The sequence below is a fragment of the Dunckerocampus dactyliophorus genome, chromosome 9 (assembly GCF_027744805.1).
Source record: "Dunckerocampus dactyliophorus isolate RoL2022-P2 chromosome 9, RoL_Ddac_1.1, whole genome shotgun sequence".
NCBI lineage: Eukaryota > Metazoa > Chordata > Actinopteri > Syngnathiformes > Syngnathidae > Dunckerocampus > Dunckerocampus dactyliophorus.
The window spans coordinates 22,031,094-22,043,981 of NC_072827.1; the positions used below are offsets into that span (position 1 = coordinate 22,031,094).

A 12,888-nucleotide genomic window follows, 5' to 3' on the forward strand; every position below is an offset into this window, starting at 1 on the left:
GACTTGGGTAGGGGATGGTGGGGGTAATTCAGCCTTATGTATGGAGTGGAGCGGCCTAGCTCGATTACAGACTGAAGAAAAGCACGTAAACACAAACACACATACGCTTGGCATTGCAAAGATGATAGGCATCGATTATCGACCGTACAATCACAACATGCATAAACAAAAGCAAGTGTTAGAATGGATCGGTGATTTGAATGTAGATTGTGGAAGTGCAATAACAAAAATAGTGACTGTAAAACGCAAGAGCAGAAGTTGGAGGTTACACTTTATTCTTTTTTTTTTTGAGGCACATCTAAACAATGTAATTACCACCTTTACAAATTTAACAGTGCTCAGTTTATAAAGATTGTATTGTGGTTTGCGGTGGTGTAGATATGTACTGCATCATAATGAGCGTCATTTTTTGTCATTATATTAGCTATTGTAACCAAATGCAAATTACTGCAGTCAGATAAGCCCGCTCGTCAAGTTGGTGTCAGAAGTGGGACCGGGTGCCGTGTTGCACACAATACAAATATACAGAAAATGTAAATTTTGTTTTGGGGGAGAAAATACTATGAAGACCTCACAGTACACTAAACTGAAATCCAAGCATGGTCCAATATATGCTTTTATATATTATATAAAGTACAGGCCAAATGTTTGGACACACACAGAAAATACAACCCCATGGTCCCAACCCCATTAATAAGGCAAGAAATTCCACTAAGTAACCCTGACAAGGCACACCTGTGAAGTGAAAACCATTTCAGGTGACTAGCTCATTGAGAGAACATCAAGGGTTTGCAGCGCAGTCAAAAGACATTATCAGAGATAAAATATATGTATAAAATATAAGACATATTTAGAGGTTATTTCACACTTTTTTGTTTGGTATATAATTCCACATGTTCATAGTTTTGACAATCTACAATGTAAATAGTCATGAAAATAAAGGAAATGCATTGAATGAGAAGGTGTGTCCAAACTTTTGTCCTGTACTGCATGTGTGTGCATGCATATATAATATATATATATATATATATATATATATATATATATATATATATATATATATATATATATATATATATATATTTAACTTTTTTTTTTTGTATTACTCTTTTGAACGCATATTGTTTTGAGAAGCAAAACGCTTTACTAAAGTGACCCCTACCAAGTAACTTTCCTAACACCGAAAATCGACCAGAACTCGGCTCACGGGACGAAGTGGGGGGGAAAGTCACTGCTGATGTACTACAGTGCTGATGGGGATGTCAAAAAATCCTAACTATACCTTTAAGACCACTGATGAGTTCATTGTAAACAACAGTATGACAAGTGTAACACCGACAGCTGAGCAGCCATACCAACATTTTACAGCGCATGCAGAGGCACATGAAGCTGCTAATTGTACTTCAAATGCAGCAACTAACGTCTTCTGGAGTTAATTAACAAAAATATATATTTTTTTGAAAACTACATCAGGAGGTTGCCTACAGCCACAGCTGCCAGTGATTTTAGAGCCAGCGCCTGAGGCCGGCGGTTCTCAGAGACTCAGTTGAACAGAGGCATTAATTGGAGTATTTATAGTAAGCAAAACTGTCTACCAGCAGAACGAGAACATTTGATACAGTCAATCAAAACTGAGCACTACTCATCTTTGCAAAGGAAGCGGTGCAAGTGTACTTAATGCTGCGGCCGGTGAGTGTACGGAATAACTGAATATCCATTATGGAAAAACAGCACGTGTGGGTAATAGCTCATAAGCAGGGTTCGTACGGATTTGATATTTCAAAATACCAAACTTTTTCTAGACTCAGTAAATAGATGTTTATGATTCGAGCTGCAACAATGAATCAGTGTTTAATTTAAAACTATTTTGGTATTTGATTAATAATTTTTTTCATTTAAAAATGTAAACATCCTCAGCCTCTCAAATGTGACTATTGTTTAATTTCCTTAGTCATCCATGAAAGTAGACCTATTATCTTTGCATTATTTGTTTTAGGCAAAGAAAGTATTCACACACATCAGCTCTGACTTTGCGAAACAGTGAGCGGCATTGTGTTCATGTAGATTTAGTCTGGCTAGGACAGGGGTGTCCAAAGTGCACACGAGGGGCCAGATTCCGGCTGCAGCTTGTTTTTTTATTGGCTCACAGGACATTATAGAAATAAAATTAAACCAAAAAACCCAGCAAAAACAGGAAAAATAGAGCAAAAAGAAAAAGAGAATAAGATGAAAAGTTGATACTAATAACTAATAATAAAACAAAGCTTTGTCTTTAAAGATGATTAATGTTGTTTAACTTTCTTACAAAAACATATAAAAACATCAAAGTGGCCCACCCACATACTTTGTTTTGCAGATTGCAGCCTTCGGTGAAATAAGTTTGGACACCCCTGGTGGAGGGCCTAATCAATTACTCACTTCATCAAAACAACAAGCATCAGATTTATTGACTAAGAAGAAAATGGTTAGTTGCAGCCCTTGTATCGCCAAAATAAAAGATGAAATGAATCATTTGTATTCATTATTCTGAATATGTATGTAATTTCCAGGAGATTATAGTAAGGTAATGTAGCACATACAAAGGCTTGCAGAAGTTCAAGAGCAGAGGGCTGGCCATTCAACCAATCAATCTTCCCAAATGTTTTCTGTGATACGTCGGCCATTGTGTGCTGTCATACAAACATCTTCACTGGCCGAGCTGTTTTAGAAAACAGAACTTTGGTAACAGTCTTAAAAACACCCTTTTTCCATACTTTTCCAGACCTGGAAATGTATAAAATCAAATTCCATTATTTTCCATACTTGCGTAGGAACCCTGCATAAGCGACGTGTGACCCCCATTCCATAATTTGAACTGACCTTTGTTATTGGAGATGCCATAGTCAAAGCCCTGAGCTCCATTGGCGGTTGCTGCTCTGTTGAAGGCCTGCACTGAGAAAGGGCTGGGCGGCGGAGTCTGGGCCCCGTGCTCGAGCAGAGCTTGTTCTGCGATTGGAGATTTGATGGTCGTTATCCAGGAATTTACTATAAATGCAAGGATGATGGAGGATGTGGCTTTACCATCATTGTGGCGAAGGTACTGGTTTCCCCCGCGGTCTCTGGCCAGCGACCAGGCCTCTCCCTCGTCACTCTCGCAGAACTCAACCACACTGTTTTTATCCAGCTGGACCCAAGTTCCCTCTGAGTTGACCACCTGGTACACAAACAACACTCTTTATCCAGATTCTCTTCAACCCTATATAATCAGTCAAAAAAAGCCATAGACTGTAAGAGAGTGGATGTAGCTTTAACATTGTTCATTTTGGTAGCCAGCAGGTAGTGACTTAAGCAGTTGACTTATCTCCATAGACTCAACATATCACACAATTCAGAATATGAGTAAAATTTTGAGAAATGCGTAAGTTTGAAGTTATAAAATGATGTCAGGACTGTTTTTACATTGTAATATTAACAGTGGTTACCTTCTTTTTACACCTGTATAACAGGAATGGTCTGTTTAAGTCATAAAAGGTGATGTGATAGAGATTATTTCCGATATAACTGATGGATTTACATGATTTCCTAAAGAAAAAATGCTTCAAAATCCAAACAAACCTATTGTGCTTGACTTCAGAGGTTCCACTGTATTTGGCAAGTGTAGCTTGGCTCCACACTCTTGTCTAAATACCCAACTCCACACAATCACAGTGGCCACATCCACATTTTATACAGTCTATGGACACTTCCATTAATTCCAGGTAATAACAGACACAAAATCAAGTACAGTAGACAAGATCGTTCACATGCAACATTTAAAACTAATCAATTGAAATACACAATCCACATGGATTTGCGTGGTCAACCCGCCACAAAAAAACGACGTGGTTAAAGAAAAACTTACTCATTCAGAGGTTGCTTATTGAAAGTAAAATGCACAAGGCTGTTTTTTTTTGTCTCTCGCTCTCAACTCCCTGAAACACTACTGTTTTAGGAAGAAGGAAAAAAACATAGACACAAGGTGCAAGTATTAGTAAGTGAAGGCTGTACATTGCAGATCAGGAAGGGCCGGTGAAGAGCATGACACACCACAGTAGCCAGGGTGAAACCATAAGCGTGAGAAAAGGGGTGGTTCTCCAATCAACAATTTTGAAAGATACTGGCATTTAATTGTGCAAGAGCATACATTCCTGCAGCAGCTGAATATGACAGACTTGCAGATAAACTGGAATTAGTGGGTAGGAAAGCAAAATCAGTGAAAAATACTGAACAGGCACTCATTATTCATGAAGTTTAAGGAAGAGTTTGTTAGGAGAATGACGCTATTGTAAAAAAAAACATACATTTTGGAACAGACTAATTCAACCAATCCTATCCACACAGTTAAGATTGCATATTTGGGATGAGTGCGTACCTCGCCTATGGCCTTGACCATGTTGCCAAGTACTAACATTCCAATGGGGATACCCCTAAGGTTTGGGCAGCTTCTGATGTTGTGACCGGAGGGGCCGGTCTTCACTACCTTATAAAGCCCCGGTCCGCTGCCCTGCCCTGCCCTGCTCTGCACCTGAGTGGGAGCTTCATGGGAAGGGCAGCTGCTCACCTCCTTTATGGCGTCCTCCGACTGGCCCCTGACCTCCTGCAAGAGTTGAGAGCGGGTATTAGGGTGAAAGTGAAAGCACAAACTCAAATGGCAAAACAGCATGGATGCATTGCACATATGTATACACTTTTAAACTAAAACTTTTTAAACACTCTCTTTCTATCCTTATGTCATTAAATGCTAGTTTGATTATTCCCCTCACATGTCCCTTCATACCATATTTCCTCAAATATTCCAATAGACGCCGTGCCCTAATAAATAAACAAAAGCTGCCTTCATTTTCAGGTAACAGGTGCAACACTGACATGGCATCTGTAAAGTCGAATACTGTCCAGAAAAAAATAATCATACAATTAAGAGTATTACAATTACAATTAACATAACTCATAATATTTCATTATATATATTTTTTTATTAATTGAATTTACGTTAAAGTCTGATAGAAATGTTTTTTTTTTTTTTTTACTTTAATAAAAATAATAATTTCATTAAAGAACACCTGATTTGAGCCATATAGCACCTGTACACAGGAGGCCCACCTTAAAAATTACTCATTTTACTCAAATTAAGCATTTTACTTTTACTCAAATAGATTTTCAGACTTGTAGTTGTAGTAAAATTTCAGCAAAGTAACTGTACTGGAATATAGATAAAATATTGTCCTGTATTATAGTAAGTATAATTTTTATTTGTGAGGGAAAAAAATCTAAATTGTACAGCGCATATATGATTGTAATTGTTTTTATATACAGTATGTTTGGTAAAGTAGCCTGGTATTTTCTGCAGTTGCGTAAATACAGTAAATGTGCCTGCTGGCCACTATGAGGAAATATGTTATATTTTTTTTAATATTTAACATTAACATTATACGGTACACAGTATGGACAGAAGTATTGGGACACCTGTGATAACATGCACAGTTGGTTCATGCAGAATGTCCACTCTGCTTAGAAGAATTTCTACACAACTTTTGAGGTAAAAAAACACCCATGTTGGACCTCAGAGAGGTGTCTGAATCGCACTACTACTACTACTACTACTACTACTACTACTACAACTGTCTACAATGTCTTGTAAGATGAAAAAATATGGTTCAAAGGGACTAACTGGTGAAAGGTATGCCTCAATACTTTTGTCCAGTGTATTTGCTTTGGCATAATTTCAGGAGAAAACACAGTCAGTGCATAAAAAACAAACAAATAAACGGCTAACCATTCTATCCAACACTACAGCAACTTGAACGACTGATAAAGACAATGCTCCACTCAGATTCATAGTCAGGTTGGGCAAGGGAGTTAGGGCATGCTAAGACAGCCAAAGTTACAGTACGATACAGGACAATTCCTTGAAAAATTCATGCAACGGACCGCATTAGGTGTCTTCAGTCCCATGCACTAATCACTTGAGGACTCTGTGGAGGCATTATGAGTATTGTGTGCTGCCAAAATGATACAAAACAAGACACCAACACACCCATGCTCCACCTCATGTTTTAACAAGTGACAAACAGATGAGAAGCTATGGCTCTTTGGGGTTGGGGGTGGGTGTCAGACAAGCTATTTATCCCTCTCCTGCACACAACTCACCTGCGGCGGGAATATAGTTAAGGGGGTCCACGAGAAAATTCCAACATCCCTGACTCCATGGCTAGCGTTAAAGACACTCTGAGCAACAGATCGTGAGACAGTCAAGACACACAGTAGACGGAATTGACAAAGAGAGATAAAGGAGAAAAATACAGGATGTTGGGGGAGAGAACGGGCCGCTGAAACATTTTTTTGGAAGAAGAGAGTTTTTCAGTTTGGCTCTTTGGAGAATGCCCAGGATCAGAAGAGAGAAAAAAAGGGACCATTTTGGGGAAAAACTTCCAAAAAAATTGGATGAGACGGTGTGTCATGCTGTTCAGACAGAGACCTTGCATGGAAGCCTCCGAGCCCCTAAAGCATCCTGATGCAAAGGTGCCACTATGTTGTTCATTACACACTCCTGGTCTGCATTATAAGACCAGCTGAAAAATTGCAAGAATACAACCATGAAACTGAAATAGGCTGTTCATCAGCTGATCAAAAGTTTATGACCACAGCTAAAAAAAAACAAAAAACAAAACCCGCCTAAACCCGCCTAAAATAGAAATACAATTTTCAAAAAAAGTAATGAGTAATTATTCATACTTGTTATTCATTTATATATTCATTCATTTTCTATGCCGCTTGTCCTCACTAGGGTCGTGGGGGTATGCTGGAGCCTATCCCAACTGACTTTGGAGAGGCGGGGTACACCCTGGACTGGTTGCCAGCCAATGGCAGGGCACATTTAGACAAACAACCATTCACACTCACATTCATAACTACGGACAATTTAGATTATCCAATTAACCTAACTTGCATATTTGTGGAATGTGGGAAGAAGCCGAAGTACCCGCAGAACCCCCACGCACGAGGAGGACATGCAAACTCCACACAGAGATGCCCAAATGGAGATACGAACCGAGATCTTTCAGATCTCCTGACTGTGTGGAAAAACACGCTAACCGCTTGGCCACTGTGCAGCCTGCCATTCTTGTTAATCACCTAAAAATTGGTTTGGGTATGCTTGACACCCATGTTTCCAAGGGGATAGTTGGAATGCTGCTCCAGGTGGTGAAAAAAACATTGAATCCACATTATTGCCAATACTTTGGCTTTTAAAGGCTGTGGCCTTAAACTTTTGATCAGCTGATGAACAGCCTACTTCACTTTAATGCTTGTTTGCAATAAATTGTTTACTCAAACATTTTTTTTGTCTCACTCCCATTTCTACTTTTTGCATTTTCAAGTTCTCCTTAGAACCTCCTTAAGATCCAACGGTGCAAAATGTACATGCTTACACATTTTCAACCCATCTTAAAATCTCATGTTTCCTATGCCTCCTCTAACATTCATAATGTTGCCTGTCATGGCTGGGTTTTGTGTCAGCAAAAGCAAGAAAAATAAAAAAAATAAACACTATTGCAGCATGCCCTAATGCATCATTGCTGTTAATGGACTGTGAGTTGGAGGGAATGGAGGAAAAGCTGACTAAGCGTATTTACGCAGAGATGTCCAAAGTACAGCCCGGGAGCCACTTTCAGTCTGCAGCTCGTTTTTATTGGACCTTGGTGCAGTTTAAAAATAAAGTTGAATTATTAATGAGATATATTTTTATACATTACACTAATTTGCTTTGTCATCTAAATCACAAAGCTAAAATGTTGATGTTTTATTCAGATAGCTTATCATATATTGACCTCCATTGGTTTTAGTATCTTTAATGTACAAAATGCATCAACGTGCTCCCCCATCCCCGTTATCGCCACACCCCTCCGCATGTGGCCATTCAGTGGAAGGTTTGGACATCCCTGATCCACAGGATTAAAGTTGCAGCTCCACTCCCCTTCTCAAGGTTAAGCAATTTCAATGTTAGTCCGTGTGCTGTTTCAGCATGTCAGCTATTTCCATTTGCACATGGACAGTATTTCCTCAAATAGTGGTCTCTACTCCAACAGATGCCATGCACCAATTCATCATCTGTTGTCCACTTTAAAAAAATAAAGGCCACATCTCAAATTGACATTTTTTTTTTCTCCAGAGGACAAAACCTTTACATTAGTTAACCGTAGACTGACTTTTATCTGTACAACGAACAAAGAGTGGGGGTAACAAAGTGGGCCTGACAATTTGCTGCCAAACAGAGGCGGAACACCGCCTGTGTGAAATGTATTCCACAATACGTACACAGTGTTCCCTCGTTTATCGCACGGATATGGTCCCAAAATAGCCCGCAATAAATGAAATCCGTAAAGTAGCCAACTTTATTTATGTACAATTATTATGATGTTTTAAGGCTGTAAAACCCCTCACCATACACTTTTCTCAGACAGGCATGAACATTTTCTCACATTTTAAACACTCTCAAAGTTAAAATTTTGTTTGAATTTTAATGATGAGTCTACTAGGTTGAACACAATAAATTATTAAGTGACTCACGCGTATTCACTCAGTGTATTCACACTCACCGTGCCTCCTCCTGGCACCGGTCGGCTGTAACGTTTTTGTATCCTTGTTAAAACCATATTCCTCCTGACGTCATCCTCCTCCTTGTCGTACTCCTTGAACCGAAAATTCATTTAGTCAGTTTAACTTCTTCTTCTATTGTTTACTGGCGGTTAGCAAGCAGCTCACACTGTTAGCTAGTTTGCGAGCAATGGCATGGAGGAGATTGATTGACAATGGTCTACAGCCAATCAGGACGCAGAACACAATGGGCGGGTTCTCCCTTAACCAATCAGGACTGTTGTGGCTCTATATTTAGCTGGCTATTGTCTACTGTGTGTTCCGAATATGCTTATACAGGTACGTAAACACACTGAGACAGGTGGAGCTACACACGCCTTCAACATGAGTATACAACACCCTCTACTGGTAGCAGTAGTAAATACAATAACAGAAACAGCACAGATAGATTGCTCGAATACACCACAAGGACGCTGAATGCGCGTTCATACGCTGTAAAAAAAAAAAAGTAAAATTGCACTTGAAAGAATCCGCGAAACAGCGAATCAGCGAAAAGTGAACCATGATGTGGCGAGGGAACACTGTAGTGTGAGATTTAAAACCTGACATTCATTTCTCCCGTCCTATTGTGTCTAACAAATACCATCAACACTGAACGCATCCAACTATCTGATGGCGCTGTGTCATTTCGCTGTCTGAAAGCGCAAATAGTTGCGTCGATGCCTAGCAATGCAGACATGGCGTCTGTAAGGCTGCTGACAAGAAGGAAACTTGCTTTGCTGGGCAAGAAAGTAAAGTTGAGCTGACAAGGAGTTGGAGCAAAGACTTTTAAACCCCTTTTACGCTCACACAAACAACTGTACCAAAAAAACAACCCAAAAATGCAGACAAATGTCAGCTTTTATTGCTATTTAGAAAAAATTATGTATATAATTTTTTTGTCTTTATTTTAATTATTTGTAAACACTTAAAAGGTGCTCTGTCAATCCAAGTCACCTGGTACTTTGAGTATATGAACATCTTGTGTCATTAAATGAGGAAATACGGCTCATTCTGGTGAACTTTCCACCTTTAAGCATCCCTTCATTCCATGCAGCTGCTTTAACTTTTGCGGTGCCTCAGTACAAAGTGTTATAAGTGTTAATACATGCAAGGACACCACCTTGATTGGACACCTTGCTACAAATAAACATGCATCATATATATTTGGGGGAGAGGGTGCTAAAAACACAAAACGCCCCCTCACTGACCACAGCCTCTGTCAGAGTGCTGCCGCATCTTTACTTACGTCGGCTGGGACCAGAAGGCTCCTGCCCAGGTGCTGGTTAAAAGAGAGGCACCACGCCTCAGTGTAACCATTCATGCTGGGAACATACTTCTTTACGGTTTCGTCATTGAGCTTGAGCCACACGCCATCATCATTGTGGATCTAAAAAAAGGATGGGGGAACAAGCAACAGAGCAGAGCACAGCCATACCGTCCTGTTACTATAGAAACAGGAGGGGCACGAAACAAACATACAGACACACACATATGACACTCCTGAATCCTCATGAAAGATGTGGGGTTTTATCAAAATGGCATCTTAAAAGTGAAGTTTTGTCTCAAGTCGCATATAGTTTACATGCACTCAACATGGACTTGAATCCATCCATCTTCTTCTGCTCAACAGAGGTTAGTTAGGTCACGGGGCAGCAGCCTAAGCAGGTAAGCCCAGGCTTCCCCCTCCCTGGCTATTTCATCCAGCTACTCCCAGCGGATCCCGAGGCGTTCCCAGGCTAGTTGAGAGACATAGTCTCTCCAAAGTGTCCTGGGTCTTCCCTGAGGCCTCCTACCGGACTGATGTGCCCTGAACACTCTGCAGGGAGGCGACCAGGAGGCATCCTGACCAGATGATCGAGCCACCTCATGGCTCCTCTCAATGCGGAGGAGCAGCGGTTTTACTCCGAGTTTCTCCTGGATGACAGTGCTTATCTCACCTTATCTCTAAAGGAGAGTCCAGCCACCCTACGGAGAAAACTAATTTTGGGCGCTTGTACCCACAATCTTGCCCTTTATGTCACGACCCAAAGCTCATGACCATAGGTGAAGGTAGCAACGTAGATCAACCCATAAATTTAGAGTTTTGCCTTTCGGCTCAGCTTCCTTTTCACCACAACGGACTGATGCAGAGTCCGCATCACTGCGGACGCCGCACGAATCCGCCTGTCAATCTCGTGTTTCCTTGCACTGGTCAAACAGGGAGAGAACCACCTGCCTTAGGTGGTCCGGGTACCCCATACTACCAGAGTACACCTGTTTTTTCACTGCCCAAAAATGTTATGACATTCATGACCATGATGAGTAAATGATGTAAACTTTTGACGATGATAGCTTTATAATCACTTTAGAGATAACCCCCCCTTTCAGTTGGCTTTTAAGTGACTCAAACAATTTAGAATAGTCTCATATTATTTAGAACAATCTCATATGAGGGATGAAAGTTCACCTATAACTCAAAATCCTGTGTATGTGAATTTGTTCCATTTATTCCTTCAAAATAGCCTCAGAAAGCTCTTTGAGCCAAATCAAATTGAGAGGAAACAATAGTAAGCTTTGAAAGAAAACATTTTAGGGAGGTTAAGAGGTAATTACACAACATTTAGAAGCCAAGGAAGATTCAGAAAGACAGGTTGTTAACTCGGAAAAGATCTATGATGACAAACGTACAGTTTATCTGATACATTTTACAATTGATCTGTTCTGTCACCATCATAAAACCCTTTTTCAAAAGTACAAGCAATGGTTTAGGTCACACTGTCATAAATCGGTAAAACACTTTACCTTTGATAACGAGTGGCAGTCCGAGCTAGATAATACAGGAGACTGCCCCTTTTCGCGGGGATTCCATTCATAGCCTGTTCATAGCCAAAATCTGTGAGTAGCTAATAAAAATGTCTATTTCTATTTCCAAATCCTCCCGATGGCTTGACGTTGACGTTTTCCGACGATTTTGGATCAACCTTTGCAATAAAGTCACTGTTGTAATTATTAGATTCGATTCTGCTCTTGAACCCTCTTTCTTCAATGCCATTGGTCAAGTGGGATGAACGTTAACAAGCTAAATGCAAAATCCGGATTTAAGCCCTACATATGCCTTACACACTTATTGAAGAATTTTAAATTCTAATAGGGACTCACCACTAATAAATACTAATAATGACAAACGGAACAAATGAATGGGAATCACAGACTAGCCCGACAACCGCGCTTACATCTGTTGTGGGGCCACCTCCAGCTCACTCTGAAGCGGCTAGCGGTAGTTTGAGACTCCCCAGTAGGTCATCAGCTAGCTGTCGGAGAAGGCGTTTCCCCAAGCTGTACATGTATGCTGTACATTTTACCTGTATTATTTCATACTTCTAAATTATTACCAATGTAGGGTGAATAAGATGTGCATTTTTTTGGCCTATTTTTGGAAGAAAAAAATAAAAATATATATTTTTTGATCAAAAACCACAAATTTGCAGCGCCGCGATTCACAACTGTACAAAGATGCACTGTACATTTTATTTTACTATCTGATGTCTGAACAAAACATCAACATCTTGTTATTGGTGACAAAACAAATTAGTGTAATATCTAATAATATAGCTCATTAATAATTAATTTATTTGATTTTTGGAATATGCTGACGGCCAATAACAAAAAAGCTGTCTGGGGGCATACTTTGGATACCCTTGCCTTAGTGGCATTAAAATTTTGAGGTCTTCAAAGAAAAAAGCACGCAAATAAGACGGCTGACAACGTGTCATCATCATCTTTCCAGGGCTTTACGTCAATTACCTCGTCAATGAAAGTGATGGTGCCATTGACATGCACTATGCCTATTTGTTCGCTCTGCAGGGAGGGGTGACTGCGCACACGCAGGCCTGCGCTATCCTTGGACACAAATTTGCGGACCTGAGAGAAGCAGAGGGGAGACGGTGTGTGAGCTGCAGGAGCCAAGTAAGAGAACCCACAGAAAGAAGGACAGTCACTGAAGCAGAACCAGAGGATGCAGGAGGAGGACGCATGCACTGAAGGACAAACAGAGGGGTGAAGTTTGCTTGGTCAGTCCTGCTTTCTTTCTTTCTCTCTTACATCATGACAAACCACAATCTCACTCTGAGAGGAAATATAAGTACACAGCGCAGGTAGAGGGTGTATACTGTTGCTTGTTTCCCCATTAAAAAAAAAAAAAAAAACTTTCCTGTCACAATGATGACCGCCCACAAGTCAAAAAATAATTAAATAAAT

The 12,888-nt window shown here is 40.1% G+C and overlaps 1 protein-coding gene across 17 annotated transcripts in view; it reads right to left on the bottom strand.

Moving 5' to 3' along the window:
* mycbp2 (MYC binding protein 2) overlaps positions 1-12,888 on the bottom strand; it is an 87,873-nt gene that overhangs the window by 20,718 nt on the left and 54,267 nt on the right. For 8 of the 17 annotated variants that reach the window (XM_054786403.1, XM_054786401.1, XM_054786395.1 and 5 more), the window contains 6 exons: positions 12,436-12,552; positions 9,899-10,039; positions 6,166-6,243; positions 4,391-4,615; positions 3,061-3,193; positions 2,860-2,985 (listed from right to left, as the gene is read on the bottom strand). In XM_054786403.1, coding sequence (XP_054642378.1) covers positions 2,860-2,985; positions 3,061-3,193; positions 4,391-4,615; positions 6,166-6,243; positions 9,899-10,039; positions 12,436-12,552 — 820 coding nt within the window. The remainder of the gene's footprint in view (positions 1-2,859; positions 2,986-3,060; positions 3,194-4,390; positions 4,616-6,165; positions 6,244-9,898; positions 10,040-12,435; positions 12,553-12,888) is intronic. The other 9 variants (XM_054786409.1, XM_054786396.1, XM_054786412.1 and 6 more) reach the window with 7 other exon arrangements.